The 19,564-nt window shown below is 38.8% G+C and overlaps 1 protein-coding gene across 11 annotated transcripts in view; it reads right to left on the bottom strand.

Annotated features, from left to right (window-relative positions):
• Window positions 1-19,564, bottom strand: part of FMNL2 (formin like 2) — a 292,532-nt gene that overhangs the window by 64,264 nt on the left and 208,704 nt on the right. For 5 of the 11 annotated variants that reach the window (XM_070507768.1, XM_070507766.1, XM_070507765.1 and 2 more), the window contains 3 exons: window positions 18,576-18,728; window positions 16,050-16,169; window positions 454-562 (listed from right to left, as the gene is read on the bottom strand). In XM_070507768.1, the coding sequence (XP_070363869.1) occupies window positions 454-562; window positions 16,050-16,169; window positions 18,576-18,728 (382 nt within the window). The remainder of the gene's footprint in view (window positions 1-453; window positions 563-16,049; window positions 16,170-18,575; window positions 18,729-19,564) is intronic. The other 6 variants (XM_070507771.1, XM_070507769.1, XM_014831187.3 and 3 more) reach the window with 2 other exon arrangements.

Genomic DNA, 19,564 nt, shown 5'->3' with positions numbered 1-19,564 from the left:
TAATTAAAATATGAGGGCAATGGACTAAATCTTGAGTATTAGAATGAATCAGATCTTTTTTCAATAGAACCTCATTAAATCCTGATATTTAATTCAAATAGAAATAATACAATAATAATACAAAGAAACCAAAGAGAACGAGATGTAAGTCTGACGAATTCAGATTTTTTCTTTTTTTTTTTTGAGGAAGATTAGTTCTGAGCTAACATCCACTGCCAATCCTCCTCTTTTTGCTAAGGAAGACTGGCGCTGAGCTAAAATCTGTGCCCATCTTCCTCTACTTTATATGCGGGACGCCTACCACAGCATGGCTTGCCAAGCGGTGCCATGTCCGCACCCAGGATCCGAACTGGCGAACCCTGGGGCCGCTAAAGCAGAACATGCGCACTTAACCGCTGTGCCACTGGGCTGGCCCAAGAATTCAGATTTTTTAAACGATCAGAAACCACATACCTGATAATTCATGATGGCGCGTAAACACATGATACAGACATGTACGTCATCTTTCTTACTCACTAATCTTGAATTTTTCAGAGTTCTTCTGCTTGGCAAAGTATTATATCTACAAATAAAAAGGGAAACTTCTATAAAAATACAGATTTTCTTAGCACAGGCACACACAATTAAAAAATGGACATTGTTCTCTACCTTTAGCTGCACCTAAATGAGGACTGCAGGTCAAATACACCATCAACAAACCCATCACCACAAAGTTATTTCCACAGACTGAGAGGGCCACATGATTCTCTGTACTGGCCATCATCTTGTCAGGCCAGATAGCCATGGACACTGAAACTCAACCCCACTCACAGCATGTAACAAATCGGACTGTACATGAGACTCATCAATAACCCCAGGCTCCTAATCAGTAGGCCATGCTGAGTGTGCACAGATCTGAGGCAATACGCATGCAGACTGTATTTGCAAACAAGCGAAGAGGTGACACTTAGCTTGTATGTAGACCTCCAACCATCTGACCCAATTTTATTTTAACTGCACCTTCTCATTACTGCTCTCCAGAGTCCTTGCTTCAGAATTTAAGTCCAGGCAAGGCCATATATTAACAACTTTGATATCAGCCTGTGATGGTGGAACTTAATGGTATGCAAAACCTTAGCTAAGCAAATGTCCCCACAGCCTGATCCCTCACCTAAAGCCTGGTAGGGTAGCTGCAACTTAGCGGGAAACGTGCTGCTATTTCACAGGGTTAAGATGTTTCAATGTTAGGATTCATTCTAGAGGCCCTACATTGCTAAGCCTTAGTTCTCCTGGCTAGAGATTTATCAGAGCCTGCAAGTAGTAAAGAAGTGACAATGTAACACAGTGCAAGTGGAAAAGACGATGACACTGAGGGCTTCAATATGAACTTTAAATTATTGCCTCAGAATGGAAACACAGGTAAGCTCGCCCTGCAACTCTAAGCCTAAAATAAAAGCAAATTTCAAAAGATGTCAACTACTTTTCTACAGAGAGAGCCAATGACAAATACAGCACAAAATAACCTCTAGGCTGGCCTTCCTTCTTGAATTGAAGTAATTAAAAAAATTTAAAGAAAGGTATGATTAATATTAAGTGCTTTCAAAAGTCCCACAGGTGCAGGCTAAGAGTTGAAAACTGAATTCACAGGTTTGTCTGAAACTGTTCAGCTGAGCAGTACTTTTATTTTTTTTTTAAGATTGGCACCTGAGCTAACAACAATTGCCAATCTTTTTTTTCCCCCCACTTCTTCTCCCCAAAGCTCCCCAGTACACAGTTGTATATTTTCTAATTGTGGGTCCTTCTAGTTGTGGCATGCGGGACGCTGCCTCAAGGTGGCCTGATGAGCAGTGCCATGTCCGCGCCCAGGATCCGAACCGGTGAAACCCTTGGCCAGTGAAGTGGAGTTCAAGAATTCAACCACTCAGCCATGGGGCCAGCGCCTGAGCAGTACTTTTAAATTTCTTTTTCTATTCAAAAACTATCAAATAGAAGATGAGTCTTTCACATAAGCCTACTAATGAGTCAAATAAATTTCTGAAAAGCACTTCAATAGGTCACTTGCCCCAATACACCTGAGTGTGTAAAATTCGGTTTGCTCATGCTAGTTATAAAGGATGCTTTATTTGAGGACTTCTGGCTTTGTTCTCATGAGGAAATAAAATTTCAACAATGGAAGTTGGCCCAATTCAATTTGGAATGCAAAAACAAAGTTAAAGATACAAACTCAGATTCTGGTGTTAGTAAGCCCAATTCAACATCTAAACTCCAAATTACAATCTGTGTCATTGCCATTACCTCAGCCTGAGAACGACTGCTAACTCACTTGATGGATGTCTCACAGAGATTGGCGCATCTTTAAACAACCACCACACAGACCCAAGTTGGACCCAAGGATACGTGACCTTCTTAGTCTACATCTGAAGTTCTTTCCCTTCCTCTACATTTCTTAATTCATTTTAACCTCAGTTTTACATTTCCTTAGTGGAATCATTTGTTAGGTATATAATAGTCAATGAGAGAGAGTGTCATATTGAATCTAAAGCAACGGCTACTAGTGTAAAACAAAGTCATCTAAGATTAAGTTAAAGAAAAAAGAAAAGGTGATTTCAAGGGCATCAATTGCCCTTTGCTGAACTAGATTTATGTGCAGGAGATACACTGACTACAGCAAACTATAAGGAAGATGCGATAAATCATTCTCCACAGTCGCATGTCTCTGCATCACTTCCAAACAAATTTTAATGATTCCAGCAAGTAGACGAAACTCACAACATTTAAGGGTGTTACCAAAGAGGTGTAAAGTAACATAGTAGGTTCTTTTATTTTTTAATCCAGTTTTTCAGCTATATTAAAATAAGACTCTTTCTAAGAAGCCAAAATGTCTTTGTCATTACTTGCATTATTTCCAGAAACCAGCAAAAATTAATTAAAATAATACCCTACTTACTAAATATTAACACAAAAGGCACTATTTGTTGTAGTCGGTGGTCAATCTCAAATACATATTCTGGATCAACATTTAAAATGTATTTAATATGAAACAGCACGAGCATATTGATCAATACTTAACAGAGTTTAGAAAATACACTATATGTCAATAAATAAAAACAATGTATTTTATTTAATAATGATATTCTATGCACAAAAAACAATAGAGCTAATAATCTGTTCTCTAAAGTATACGGTATTCAAAATTTATTTTTCTCCAATTTTTGGTTTCTACAAAAATAGAGTGGGAATTGAAGGCAACATTTGAACTTGTGTTTAAAAATCATGGCATTACAATAAATAAAAAAACACCACCACAACCGATAACAAAAAAACAGAGCATTGACAGCTGAAGGAGATCTGTGATATCAATTATGCCAACCTTTCTGATACAGATGAGAAAACAGAAGCCCAAAGAAGTTACATCTACAGAGCAAGCAGAAGTAAGAGATGAGACCAGTCAAGACCCCAAGTCTCCCCACTGGGATTCAGGAAAGTCACTTTCTACAAGTTGTTTCTCCATCTGACTCATCGACAATCTGTCAGGTTATCATGTGAAAAAGCTACCGCCTACAGCCATATGTGCTGGTGAGTTCCCTGTCAAACGTTTATACGCTGTCATCCTGACAGCATTTTCTGCTTCAGTCCTATATAGGTGTCATTTCTCCCACTCCCCCCAAAATTATTTCACCATGAAGGATTAAGGCTGAGCAGCAGCATCTGGGCATCTTCTGCAGAACACAGCAACGAATCCACTTGGCAAAGATTTCTTTTGAAATCTTTATCCTATATCACTTCCCAGGAAAGTGAGTATTTTTTTTAATAGGAAATTTTGCTCTGTATTTCAGAATTCTCACTCTAAAAGAATTTTCTCCCATTAAGTAAATGTACCCTGATAAATATCACACTTACAAGGTATTTGCTAAAGACTTAATTTAGGATCACCTTAAATCTCCAAGGCTAGATTTTAGGGACTGTACCATGAGTTAGCATGTACATTAATCTACTCTTCAGCATGCACATTTTGTGGAATTTGACAATTTACCTAATTAGATATTTGCTTTATTTGCTTTAATTATTACCTGAGTAACTTACTACCTTTTTACTTTTTGGATAAGTTAAGCTCTCATGCACCAGTGTTGATACTATACAAAAAAACACCAGAGGAGCTGGTTTTAATAGATCCCCCAAGTCGACTCTAAAATATCAAGAGAATTAGGACTAACATTGACTGGATCTGCTTTACCAGAACAAGGACACCTGGACAAGGTGAGCAATCTAGAAGAAGTGACCTCTGGTGCTTTCCACCAGCCAGAGGAAATCAAACCAAATGATGAAGCCCCAACATTAGTTTTATTAAGCACCTACTGTTTATGCTAAACTCTACTAAGTGCTAAGAGAAAATGAAAGATAAAGATGCTGCTTCTGCCCTTGAGGGCTTACCATCTAGTTTAGGAAGCAATAGATAAGTACATACTGTAGTCCCTGAATTAAGATGTTCTCTGTCCACTCCAGCCCCAGCCCTTCTGTCACATGCGTGTTATAACGTATAAAATGAACTCAATATCAGTACACACACCTGCAAAGCACAATATGGTGGAGTGATAACAGTCACACTTTCTCAAAGGAGAACACTTGTTTTTGCAAAGCATCATACTTAAAATCCCCATATAGGTATAGCCAACCTTTTTCCTCAATCAAGCCAGATTTGACTGAGTTAAAATGGACCTACTCTTGTAACTGTCTTTAGGCATATGAAAGTTGTTTTCAAATAGGGCTGTAACTCAAGAAGTAAACATAAAAAGAATGGACAAATTGTGACAAGAGTATCATAAATGTGACGTGACAATGAACATAAACGTGAAATACCAATGCAGATTTAAAACATACTCATCTTAAGGTTCTTTGAATGGTGGAATTACAAGATACTTCCCTTCATTATTTTTGTCTATATTCTAAATTTTCTACAATGGAAGTGTATTACTTTCCAAATAAGGGAAAAAAGTTGCATGAAAAAATGAACTCTTGTAGATGGTCTAGGTTTCTATCCACCTGAAGACAGAAGGCTAACTAGATAATATGATCATAATGCTTTTCCCACTTACCCTAACGAAGGCTTTCTAGAAGGCTCTTAGGAAGAAAGCTGGTCCTAATCTCCCTTATAAAGCAGTTTCAAGTTTCTGTGATGAGGCCAAACTCTACCATAACACATGTAACCAAAGAACTAAGTATCATCAAGAAAACTAAGCTTTGAAATCTTATTCCCTGGTGCTGCAAATGTCCACCTGGATGTCGATAAGCCTGAATACAATGATTAACAGTTCCCACAGAAAAAGGATGAGGGTAACTGATGAGTGTCACCAAACTCTATAAAGTGTACAAGTCACACTGACTCAGGCAGGGGTGGAAAGTCACAGCAATAATCAGTCGCCAATTAAAAATTCAAACAGCTCAAATGCAACTAGTCATAACAGCCAAATATTGCATTACAAGGTGCTGCTGCATCCTCACGTTAACACAAATAAATACGATTCGATACACTATCTTTGCAAGAGTAGATAAGGCCCCCCATACCCGGCTCTATGCCACAGCCCCTGAGGCTAAGCTATCTCCACCTTTCACAAGCATTGATCATCCCAGTCTACTTATTTGAATACACCTTCCACAAAGACCTGAGCTTTACAGGCATTAAGCCGGTGACTCAGTAGGAGGTACGAGTGCTTCTGTGGTAAACTGAGCATGTGTTCTGTTACAGAATTACATAAAGTGAAACCAAGTACTATAATATTTTCTTCCTGAGGCTACTACGAAACTTCATATAAAATAGAGACCATTGGAGCAGAGCCAGATTGGAGACTATCCCTCCAGTTCACTGTGGTATATTGAAAAGGCCCCCATGAGAGGCAGCGCCACTTACTCCAGGGTCTCCTCTGGACATTAAGGCAGACGAGCTTTGTCCTATCCATGGAATACGTCTTGAGTGACTGCAGATATTGCCAACAGCTGATGGTGCAGATTCTCTTAACTGAGTCTTAAAACTGGTTTCTTCACTAGTAGTTCTCAAATCTCATGCTCCATCATAGCTTAATCTAGGAGGGGGAGAAGCAAGAGGAGGGGGAGGGGCTTGCAAAGACCAATTCCATTCTGCCTCCTCCAGTGGCTGCCAGGCTAATGGTGTGCCCGGTGCATGGTTTTCAAGGCTTCTGTGGAACTGGAGAGGGAGGGAGGGGAATAGTGCAAGCTAAAATGCCACAAAGCAAAGCTGTTCTTACTGAGATTCAGTTGTTTGTCCTGAATAGATGTTCCCAGGTTACTGCACGACTTTAATTTCTACAGTTCTGAAAAAGCCGATTCTGGCGTATTTTGCCAGTCTCCTCATTGCCTTGATGGATGAGAGCATTTACAGAGCTCCAGACTCCAATATTTTCACTCACATCCTATAACAGATATTTGCCGATTACTGTCTGCCTAACATATTCATTCTGAATAAGTGTAAGGATTCCTTCAAGGTGACAGGAACAGGTCTAATGAGGTCCTGAAACAAGTAGGTCTCTTGTAACTCTGCACATTTTGCCTGAGATGTGAGGATCAGACGGAACTCCCTCAGATTCCAAAAGGGAAAACCAAGGGAATGAAATATTTAAGAGGGAGAGGTGACCCAATGCCTGGGCCACTGGGGAGGACTACCTACCCGCCTCCCGAGAACCCTTCTTTCTTCAAATGGGCAAGCAGAGCTTTGGGGCTCTGGATGCCTGGACACAAAAGGGGGGTTCCCAGAGGTCAAAAACAGCCCTGAGTCTAATTTGGGGCACTCCTGCCGTTTGTAGAAAAAATAATGGGGAAGGGATATTTAGGGCTATATTTTGAGGTCTCACGAGTTTTCTGGAAATCCTGTTTTTTAAGAGACAATTCTGACAAAAACTTTGCAGGGAAACTAACACCACCAAATTCCTCAGGCCCTCTTCTCTGTCAAGTGCGAGAACTGCCTGCTATCTTGTCAAGCACTGAAATAAAACTGTTACCCTAGGGTTCAAAGATGAGAGACTATCCTGGAAGAGCGGCCAATTAGAATTCACAAAGTTCTGTGAACATGGAAAGAAAGAAATTACAAAACCGACTTGAGATCAAAACCAAACAGAAATGACTCTAACCTCTGGTGTTAATTTTATGCACAGTCATTATACGTATATGAAATAATAAGTGAAGAAGTAATAAGTCAACACTAGTATGAGTAATAGGCATAAAAAACTAACTTTTTCATATATCTTTCCAGAAACCTATACAACACATTTCCTGTTTAGTACTATGGCAACAACTGCATCACCTACGTCACGTGTGGCAATGAATCTGCCAACAAGCAAGCAGCTCCACCTGCACAACACAGGCAGCAGGTGCTGTGGGGAGGGAAGGAATTTCTGTTTTCAAAGCCGCTCAGAATGGCTAATTGATTAGTGAGCTCCAACCAGTTGACTTCTTCTAATAAATGACAAGGCAAGTGAACCCTGCATTTCTGACTCCAGAAGGCAAAAGAGTGGCAAGGTCGGCAAAGGAAACGTGGGGAGGTAGCTCTCTTGGATCTGCTTCATGACAGACTGGATACACGGGAATTCCTCTGGCCAGGTACATGTTAGTATCTGAATTATATACAATGCTCGTCACAGTTCCAGTTAGTCACATTTTGCTGTCCTTAACCCACCACTCACTGTAAAGAGTTAGAAAAGGAAGCTACAGTAATTCTGAACTAGTTCCTCATGTTTAGGAATATAATAGACAAGTTAGACTACACCAAAGTAAAAAGCTTCTGCATGGAAAGGAAACAGAGTAAAAAGGTAATCTACAGATTGGGAGAAAGTAGAGGTTAATATCCAAAATAGATAAGAACTCCGCCTACTCAAGAGCAAAACAAAAAACAACAAAAACAAATGACCTGATTAAAGAATGGGCAAAGGACTTCAACAGACATTTCTCCAAAGATGACATACCAATGGCCAACGTCACTGATCATCAGGGAAATGCCAATCGAAATCCACAATGATTTATCACCTCACACCTGTGGGGATGGCCATTATGGAAGAAACAAGAGATCAGTTAGCAAGGATGTGGAAAAACTGAAACCCTTCTACACTGTTGGTGGTAATATAAGTCGTACAGCCACTTTGGAAAAGAGTCTGGAGTTCCTCAAAAAACTAAAAATAGTACTACCATATGAACCAGCAAACTGGCTTTGGGGTATTCATCCAAAAGAATTGAAATCAAGATCTCAAAGAGTCATCTGCATTCCCACGTTCACTGCAGCATTATTCACAATAGCCAAGACAACCTAAATGTCCATCAACAGATGGATGAAGAAAATGCGGTTAAGAAATAATAATTATGTGACGATAGGAGAGTCAGCTAATGCTTTGGTGTTAATCATACTGCAATATATAAATGTATCAAATGAACACGTTGTGTGGGGCTGGCCTGGTGGCCTAGTGGTTGAGTTCAGTGCACTTCACTTGGGTGGCTGGGTTCACAGGTTCGGTTCCCAGCCATGGACCTACACCACTCATTAGCTATGCTGTGGCAGCAAGCTACATACAAAATAGAGGAAGATCAGCCACAGATGTTAGCTCAGGGCAAATCTTCCAAAGGGGGAAAAAAAACCTGGAAAAAATCATTTTAAAAAACATAATAAAAAACAAACACGTTGTACAATTTAAACTTACACAATATTATATGACAATTACACCTCAAGAAAAAAACAAAATACTACATATTCACGCGCACACAAAATATTAAGTCATGAAAGACAAAGAAAGGGTGAAGAACTGTTCAAAGTTAAAGGACACCACAGACACAACTACAAAGCAAAATAAATCATCATTGCATTGGATCCTGGACAGAGTTTGAAAACATGTTATGAAAGACAAACAATAATTGATGAAACTAAATATGCTAACCTAAAAAACTGTGTCAATATTAAAATATTCTGATTTTGAGAATTGTACCATGGTTATGTAAGAGTATGTCTTTGTTCTTAGGAAATCTACACTAAAATAATTAGGTGTGAAGGGGCATGATTCTGTAACCTACTCTCAAATGGTTAAAAAAGTGCTTACGGGGAAAAAAAAAGTCTTTACAGAACAAGTGTGCAAAAGGTGGAGTAAAGGGAGCAAACTGTTAACAATCACTTAACTGTGTAAAGTGCATAAGGGAGATCACTGTACTATTCTTGCAATGTTTTTAGTTTTAAGTGATATCAAAATAAAAAGTTACAAAAAAGAAAATGTGGTAAACACACGCAATGGAATATTATTCAGCCTTATTAAACAAGGAGGAAAATCCTGCAATATGCAACAACATGGATGACCCTGAGGATGTTATCCTTAGTGAAATAAGCTAGTCACAGAAGAACAAATGCTGTATGAGCCCATTTCTATGAGGTAACTAAAAAACAGTCAAACTCATAGAAGCAGAGAACAGAATGGTGGTTGCTGGGGCCGTGGGAAGGGCAAAATGAGGAACCGCTCATCAGTCAATCTGCTGCACACCATCACGCCTGCAGATAACAACACTGTAACGTACACTTAAACCTTTGTTTCAGAGAGGAGATCTCATGCTGTCTTCTTACCAAAGAAAATAAATAAGTAAAAGCAGTACGTTAAAAAAAAATAACAATAGGTGATAAACATAAGAATGAATGATAAGCAGTATGTCTATAATTCGGGGAGTACAGGAGAAAGAGCACCACTCCTGAGCAGAAGCTAGATACGGTCAAATACTGGATTCGCTCAAAGATCTAAATCTGCAAAGCACCAAGCATTTAGGAAATACCAAAATGGAAGCCACTGTTCACCCAGCGATGCCTTGAAATAAGTCTGATCAACCATCTATTGTCATAACAACATATATTTATTTCTAGACATTGGCATGTTCTTGTATGTGGGTTATGTACACGTCTGCCTCTCCCTCTGAGCTTATATTATCCCCAGACAATATATTACTTCAGAACCTTGAAGGAATGTTTCCTGAACTGACCTAACCAGGCTTTACCACAGTCTGGGAAAAAAGGTTTTTCGAAAATCTTCTGTGGGGCTTCCATGCCACTATTTGTGAGATTTGCAACATCTGGGTCCTAACAGCAACAGGAAAAAGTAATGGTGTATTTTTCTCTCTTACAAAAAGTACTTTCTAACAGTCTAACTATTCAGATATCAAACTAATATCTACCTATAAATAAAGAATCATAATTAGAATTGCCTTGGAAGCTAAGCTAATGTAAGGCTTCAACCCAACTGGAATGCAATGCCAACTTGGATATGTTACAGAATTTGGCTGAATTGTACTAGCCTTTTATGGTTCCAAGGTCTGGGCTAACAGAACTTTACCAAGATTTGGGGTTTTAGGTTTCCTCTCTCTTACCCTTCAGACATGACGTCACTTGGGCATATTTTTTCTATCAATTAAACTCATAAAATATACGATGCTAAAAAAACGAGCCAAGCACTTTTCTGTCTCTACAGCCAAAAGAAACAGAGCTGAAATGGTTGAATCCAGATAGTTCAAAATAGGGGTAAAGGGCGAGAGGGAAAGAGAGAGACACAAAACTCCTAATGAACAGTTTTTATTAGTTATTGAAATTTTCTGTTGATCTATTATTTCCCAGTATAGGACCAGATGACAGCTAGAACAGAACTTGTAAATCAAAAGGTCTCAGTACATGCTTTTTGAATGGAATAAGGGAATAAACAGGCTGCCAATCAATCACATGAATGGAGAGCCATTAGTCTGAATTTTCTGATTTTTCATTACATTCCCTTTGTCAAAGGCACTTGCTCTTGAGTGGCTAATTAATCATGATATATCACTATGTGAAAAATGTCCAAGGAAACTATCTAACTCCTGTGACCTTTAAATAGAAATATTTCTATGTTCATCCAAAACTACCCGCTTTTTTCACAAACCATTGTTAATGAGCTAAAATGACAATTCCATAGCCTGGCCTTCAAAATATTGCATAAACTGGCTCTAAACTACTTCCAGTCAGACTCATCTATTCACTGTTTCCTAAACAAACTATGTAGCCTTACCACTGACCGCTGCTCCGACTACTCTCCCAACTTCTCCCCCTTCCCAGCCACTCCTCCAAGCCTTACTCATTGTTGCTCCAGATCCAGACCCAGCCTCATGAATCTTCCTGAGGTTTCAGCCTCTAAAGTACCATCTCATTAGTTTTGACTATATTCATATGACACTTAACATTTTAGTGTGCATGTACAAAAGCACACACAAATGTATACACATTTTTTTCTCAATCAAGTCGTAAAGACACTGTGACCTAGTGGAAAGAAGTCAGAAGACTGATTATAAATCCTGGCTGTCACTTACCAGCTACAGATAACTTCTCTGAGCCTCAAGCTTGCTCATCTGTAAAATGGGGCTAAAAATCCTTGAATATCTCCCAAAGATTTCATGAAGGTATCATGACATCAAGTATGAAAAAGTCCTGTATCAATCATGAATCAAATACAAGTGTATTATTTAACATATGTTTCTGTATCCTTGGCACTTGGCAAAGCACTTTCACATACTAAGTATGTAATAAATCTTGCTGATGAAGGTACTAGACCACAGCTGTAGGAATCTGCTGAGCTATCTTCAGTGTCTTCCTCAATCCTACACAGGTAGCATTTCTGGACTACACACTATGATGCCAGGTGCTTTACAGGAATTGTAAACTTCATCTCACAACATGTCGGGCAGGTCCTAGACCCTATCATCTGCACTAATCTGGGAATCTGGGAGACAGAGTCCCAACAACACATTGGCCAGGAAACTTGTTTTCCCATTTCCACATAGTCTCTCTCAGTCTGTTTTCCACTGGAGAAAAGACACAATAAAGAGGTGGAACAAGTGAAGTCAATCTCATAGTGGGAAAAGCTTGACAAATCTGCCAGAATGGGGGACCCACAAGCTAGCATCAAAGTTGTCTCCATTTTCACTAGCAGCGCCATTAAATAAGCTCCAAGCTGAAAATTGGAATGTACATTCTTAACCCAAGCACATTTTTCTCTTTTTACAACTTAAATACAAAAACCTGAAACACAACCACCCAACACTTACAGTTGTTTTTGCTTACAAATGCGCTGAAAAGTAAAACTAAAAGTCTGTAGTTAGAGATTATTTTCGTAAAGTCTGAAAATTTAGAAAGTCTCTATTTTACAGACAGTGCCTTTTGTGCAACCTCAGATCTGCAGGTTAAGGAGTGTCTTCAACATTAATCCTGCCTCGAAATAAAACTCAGGTGTTTCCTATAATGATTATCTCCTCATTATTCCTTTGTCTTTCACTCCTTTACAGTATTTTCTCTCCTAAATTAAGTGTTATGAAAATTTTAATCAGCCTCTGCCATCTCATCAGGTGAACAGAGAGAACTCAAGCCTTGAGAATAAGTTTTTACATATTTTTCTTTGTAGTTTGTTCCCCCTTTAAGCTGGCATCTATGGAACTAGATCAGTGTCCAAGGTCCTTCATAGGGATAAGTTAGAATAAATGGAGTTAAGGAGAAGGAATATTTGTAGAATAAAATACAGATGACAGCTCTCAATAATGAAGACTACAAAAGGTCAGAGTTGATTTTGTCTAATTTGGGTGGAGAAGAGCAAATAAAAAAGAGAATAATCATAATTTCAGAAATTGCATTCTGAACAAAACTGAGTTCAACCTCATTGTCGTAAATCAAGATAAGAAACACTTTAGCTTCTACCTACAGAATTCAAGAGCTTTTTAATGTGATATAACAGTTTAAGTTAAGAGGTTAGGTGATGTTTTCCCCCCAACAACTAAACTGAAGGTAAAATGCTACTGTTGAAATAAAAGAACTTCTACAAGGTTGAAAGAGCTCAACTCTTCTAGAAATCTGTTACTTTATACGCAAATTGGTAGAGTTGGTGTTCCTGCATCTTTAAACAGGATCACTGTTACACAGAGATCAGGAAACGTGCTATAAACAGAAGTATTTATTGCAATAAAGGCCAATAACCCATGTGAGTCACTAGCCCACACAGGGAAATAGGTTTGCAGGAACTCGGTAACTCCTTGGAGAAGGTTTAGAGCTGGGTCTCAGGTGCCTCATCAAAAAAACAGAGTTGAACTAAAGGACATTGGCGATCCCTTCCAGATTCCAACTTTTCTTTTTCTACTAATGGTTCTATTTCTTAATCAATCATACACAAAACTTTCTTTTTTTTTTTTTTTTTTTTTTTTTTTTTTTACCACTTTGACCACCATGTCAATTTTGGGATGTCCCCGTATCTGGCCTTTGCTCTATGTTCTAAATTTCAGGTACCTCATACATAAGTTCAAGCATCAGTTGCCTCGGCCATCTTTTCCTCTAATCAACATCCAGTGCATTCACAGACCCTACACACCTGAAAAGATGGACTGCCTCATAAAGTGGTTTCTTTCCACTGCCTAACAGATAAAAGCCAGACTCCAAAATCTCAAGGTTCTTTATTATGTGGCCTCACTCTACTTGATTCATGGGTATATATTATATGCATTTTATGTCAATTATAAAACATCAAAAAAATGAAAAATTTAAGAAGAAAACAGTCAATCTCTCCTTTGGCAAAAATAGCCACTATTTTCATTCAATAAACTTTCCCTTCAATGGCTTCCCATTTACAAATAGGTGAAAATAAAATTGCATAAATACAGAACTTTTTGTCTTACTCTTGTCATTTGTTTAGAAAATAGTTCTTCATATTTCTCTATAACCTTATTTTCTAATGGCTACAAAATATTCCAGCATATCAATCAGGGTCTCCACTAGTGCATTTGGGACCTTGCTGTGAAGCATAAAAAGGCATATCTTCTGGGAAGAATTAGCAAAAGCCTGTCCTTCAGGATACAACTTACATAACGACATGTGGACACCCTGATGTTAAAACAGTACATTTACTGGGGGAAAAAAATCATCCTGAGAATAAACAAGCAGGATAACACAGTGCAGAAGGTGAGGTCGGGTAACCTGACTTCAAATCCTACCTCCATACTGTGTTTGGTTCCAGACAAGTTGCTTAACCACTAGAAGCTTCAGTTTCCTCATAGGGATGGTAATAACAGCTACCTCATAGAGCCATCGTGAGCAGGAAGTCACAGAAGGCCCTTAGAACAGTACCTGGCACACAGTGCACACTCAATAAAAGTTTCTTTCCCCAATAAAAATTATGCCAATGCTATCTATATCTTTGTCCCCATTTTTAAATACTTTACAAAATTCCTCCCAAGAAAAACATTGCCAGGAATGGGATTACTGTGTTGAAATGTATAAACAAAGATCTCAATTTGAAACTTTCATCTCTTCATGTAAATCCACTAAGTATATAGGAGGTAAATAGTCAGATGATGACTACTAATGAAGTGCCATTCCATTAAGATAATAATCTCAGGAAAAACAGGAAATTCGTTCTAGGGCATCTTAGGAAAAAATACGAATAGGCATTAATACCTTAAGAAAATGTAGGTCTTGGTTCTTTACCACAGCGGGAAGGGTCAATGGGGGTGACCTCCAAGGCCTTTCCAGCTTTGTATGCCTATGACCAAGCTCTCCATCAGACAGCCCTCCACCCCCAACACAAAGCTTCTGTCCTGGAAAGGACAGGTTCTTCCCTCTTTCCCCAACATGCCTGATCTTTGAGGCAAGATTTTGCCCATCTTAAGCTCTTTCACTTCACCTCCACCTGGAGCAGCCTTTCCTCACCCTGAGGATCAACTTGGCCATCACCCAAATTCCCAGTCTAAATCTGACCTCTTCCTCCAGGCTCTGAGCACGCCATCCCTTTCTTTAAAAACTCAGAATATTTATTTACAGTCTATGTCACTGCTTATTTAAATCTAATGGCATTAACCATGACGTTCTTAAAAATCAAAAATTGCTTCCTCTTGCACCTGAATTAATGTAACTTTTGTCTTCAAAAATCTAGTGTGCACATATATGCATATATAGATCATTTAATTTAGCTAGATCTGCAGCAACTTTTTATTTATTTTTTTATTAAGGTTATAAAAGTTAACATCCTTGTGAAATTACAGTTGTACATCATTATTAGTCATGTTGTAGGTACACCACTTCACCCCTAGTGCCCTCCCCCCACCCCCCTTTCCCCTGGCAACCACCGATCAGTTCTCTTTGTCCATACGTTAACTACCACCTATAAGTGGAGTCATACCAAGTTCATATTTCTCTGGCTGGCTTATTTCACTCAACATAATACTCTCAAGGTCTATCCATGTTGTTGTGAATGGGACAACTTTGTTCAGATCTGCAGCAACTTTAACAGAAAGCTCTCTTAACTGAAGGCATACAAGGCTCTCAGCTTACAAGACAGTATAATCCAGGTTCCTACTACATCAATATCAACATTTGAACCGCTGGCCAAGCCGACAAATTTATGATAATACAGAATCTAATGGTTAATATAACTCAAGGTGAATGTGACGTCATAAAATGCTTAATAATCTATTTTAAATAGTTAAAAAAATAAAGTCTGAATACAAAGAGGAGAGTGTGCATCAACATTAGAATTTTGTTTAAAAACAGAGCATTTTTCCTTGTTTTCTTTAATCAAGCCCCATTTATAAAGTGTTCTAAATTTCTTTAACTCTCATTTCTTCTTCCAAGTTTAACCAACCCTTTTTGCCAAGCGATATAAGACAAGATTACGGAATCTACCTTATTATCTGGAGATTAAGATGAGGGAACTAAAATCTGAATTTGGATATAGAAGACATAGTCTAATCACATAAAGCTATCAGAATAAATCATTTCTATAGAACACGAATTAATATCCTTTCTTTTAAAAAAGAAATGTACTATTCGTAAAAACGCAATACACCTCGAAGGTTTGGATTCTTAAAATGAGGGATCATAATATGATAACAGAGTGTATCAGTTTAAAAGGCAGTGGGCTTTATCCCAGTACAGGCTGATGGCACTAAGCCATGAGGTTATCATATTATAACATGGAGAGCAGTTGTGATTCCCTGCCACCATGCGCTAGGAGCTCTCTTGGGTGTCATTTTCACCCGTGACTTACGAGATTTTCCGGTTTGAAGCCTCATCATCAGTGTGTAAAATGAAGCTGCTCCAGAGGCAACAGGGAGAGAAGCAGCTCTGTTGGCATTTGAACTGAAGATACTCAGGCAGAGAAACCAATCTGGTGGTGGTGTAAGAGATGAATGGAACCAAAGGAAGAGGAGACAGTAGGACAAGAAAGCACAAAGTGGAGGTAGAGAAGACAATCAGAAATGAGATGACAGAATCAAAAAGAAGGGCAACAAAAACAAAGCCAAAAAGTGAAAGAAGTGTGGGAAGCAGAGAAAGGGGAGAGAGGAAGGAGGAGGAAGAGAAAAAAAATGTAAACAATCGTTGGGTATATGAAAAGCAACATGTACCATATGCCTGTACTTCTGACTGCTGTTTTTATAAGTCACAGATGCTATCAAATGACCAAATACAGAATAAGAATCCAGGCACAAATCCATGAACCACAAAGGCTGGAATATTATTGATATACATTGTTTAAAAACAAAAACAAAAACTTAAGATTCAGGTCAACAAGCAGCATGAAAGTTACTGCCATATTGATTTTCTTGAGTTACTAGAACCCATGAGGGAGAGTCAAAGGAAACTCAAATGTTCCATTCCTGAGCTTGAAACTGTTCAAACACAAAATAGAAGAACATGATGTTGGTTTCTTAGTTGGTCATCTTCAAGCACACTTGCCAACCAGAAATGTCATATGGTCTTGAGTTCCTCAGAATAGTATTTCCATCCTATCTCTCTCTATACTTTTGATCTACTTTTCCAATCTAAAATGAATTCTGGCAGGATCTACCTTGAGCCAGTGGTGAAGCAAATCAGGCTGGACATTGACATCCCCGTACCATGCCTTCCAGGGTCCAGGATTACAACTCTCCTTGGACCCAGGATGTTTCCCATATTTTCCAAACTCTTCCACTCTAATCAGAAACAATGTGCTCCTAAAGAAGTGTTCAATAATTCAAAAATAGGCATAATTAACTATTAATCAGAAAAATGAATCCTTGTTAAGGTGGTAGCTGGCCAATATGATCCTTTCCAGGTATGAAATGATGGCAAAGCAAATTAAAATGAACTTTGTCAATTAAATCCCTTACATACAATTATAGTTATACTAATGGTAAGAATTTCCACGAGTACCAAGGAGATTAGGGAACTCTTCAGGCACAGTGGCCTTTCTTCAACTTCCAAATCAGCCCACATAGTTTCCTGTCCACATGTAAAGCTGATGCAGACTAGCAGAATATATAGACCTTGGCCTATTGGAAATACCATGAGATGAACTGAAACACTGCTCGTCATCATTATTGAATCATTCTAAACCCACTAATATTGCCGGCATTTCCAAACAAGGGAAATCTGAATAGTTGATTGGAACCATCACATTCAAACGTCGAATTCTTCAGCAGAACTGAACTTCATTAGAGAGACTTTAACTTTCCATGACCAAAACCCGTGCCAAAGGGACAAGAGGTAACTAAAAGCCATCAAATAAATATGAAAGGTCTGAAAGCCACGCATTCACTGACTACAACCTGACACATGGATTCTACTACAATGACTCAATGCCGATGGTGATTGTAAATACTGACAGGAAAAACGTCCACTTGCCAAATCAAGCCCGAAATAAGTCAGATAAATTTTTCAAGCTACAAAGAATGAGCAACATTTGAGAATGAGGGGCTTATTAGTAAATTTTTTATTAAGCTCCTGGAACATAGAAACCTTCATTAATTTGCTGGAGACGATCCCTCTACCTTGAGAGACAGGAGTTTTGATTTACCCTCCCATGTATATTAATTCTAAGTACAGTACCTGAAAAATTATAGAAACTCAAAAATATTTTACAGTGCATGAATGATTGCAGGCATGAGTAAATGTACAGTCTCAGTGATATTATACCCATTAGTGGTACAGGTGGTTAGCACCCATCCTCCCTTAGCACGGTGGTATTTCAGCCAGGAAAGTCTAGAGAAAGAATCCTTAGAAGGAAATAGAAGGTTGGCAACTGAGCACATCTAACCAAAGAAACACTGATTAAAGGCATTTCATTAATAACAATGATCACTCTAGCATCCCACGCCTGAGACTAAGAACATATCCCACAGCACACTATCACTGGAGGGAGGGAGGGGAGGAGCAAGGTCTGAAAAGCAACAAGGAGTTCTTGAGATGCTCACACCTCAACGCGCTCCCTCTACCCAGGAAACAGAGCCTAAATCACGATGCCAGCATCTCCCTGGTTTCAGAAACTTATCTGCCTATGGGGACTACTCTTTTGTATCATTTGGCAGCAGAATTTTCTCTTTCTCTGCTGAATGAAGGTGTGGTGTTCCCAAAAGTTAATAAAAGCTATAGAGTATTGCCCAAGTGATGACCCTTTCACTTGGAATCACTGGAGATGCAAGTGCTGTGTGGCAAGATCCAGCAATACAGGGCCCAGGGTCATCAACAGAAGCGAGAGACCCTGTTGTCTCATGTATCCTACCAACTTTGCTCCCTCCTTATCAAAGGAACTCACCGCAGTGCAGAATGTCTTCCCGAGCGGGATACACTGTTGCCCACGGGGGAGGGCAGGTTGCTCCCTCTGTGCAGGTCCTCAATGGACCTACTCCAGGGCTTAGATTTGTCCACCGAGCTCTCCACAGTGCTTTCCACACTCTCAAAGTCAAAACTAAAACAAAAGAGAAACGCCACTGAAGACTTAAAAATTCACATTCACACAAATACATGGATGTGCATAACCTCCTCCTTCCTATTATACCTCTGCACCTTAATATGGGTAGTCTTTGCAAACAAAGAAAACTAAAAAGGAAACACAAAAGAATTTCCACAGACCCAGTGTTAGCTTTGAAAACACAGAATGAGAATTACTGGGCCAGGCAAAAGAATAGTTGAGTAACAGCGAAAACTAAATCGTGATGTATTATTTGTATTTTACCGTAAGGCTTGCTAACTTACCAATTGCTAACATTGCTATGATGGAAGGGGAAAAAAAGATCTTACAGCTGTCTTCATTTTGCTTTAACAAGTCAATATGTTAGGCTTATACTAATTTATTCCTACCCATCAATTTTCACTGAGCATTTTCTCCTAGCGTGTTGGCAAGTGTACTTTTCCAACCATATGTGATACATTACTCGCAAAGTTATGGATTTGCTTTGATTTTGGAATCTCTTCCCTATGTGGTGCTCTTTAAAGTAGGACTGTTGTTTCTCTGACATTTTTTGAGGTTATTACTCATGTTAACCATGTTAGAATAAATGGCAAGTTGCTCATTCTTGTATAATTTTAGGATCAAAGTTTTTAAACAGACAGGCCTTTGTGTTCTAGACACTTTTTCCCCTCCCAAAGACAGTAGCTCTGCTTTCTCAAAAAAATATTTTATCAATTGTTTCTACCCATAGTTCCACCGAGCAACACCTGATCGGACAGAGAATAAACAGTAGGCAGCTCTAATTGATATCATCTGGAAGATTTCGGAGGCCATCACAGAAGAAACAGCAACAA

Source organism: Equus asinus, chromosome 4, assembly GCF_041296235.1.
Source record: "Equus asinus isolate D_3611 breed Donkey chromosome 4, EquAss-T2T_v2, whole genome shotgun sequence".
NCBI classification, from domain to species: domain Eukaryota; kingdom Metazoa; phylum Chordata; class Mammalia; order Perissodactyla; family Equidae; genus Equus; species Equus asinus.
The sequence above is the reverse complement of the archived record's forward strand: the minus strand, read 5'-3'. Positions and strand labels throughout refer to the sequence as shown.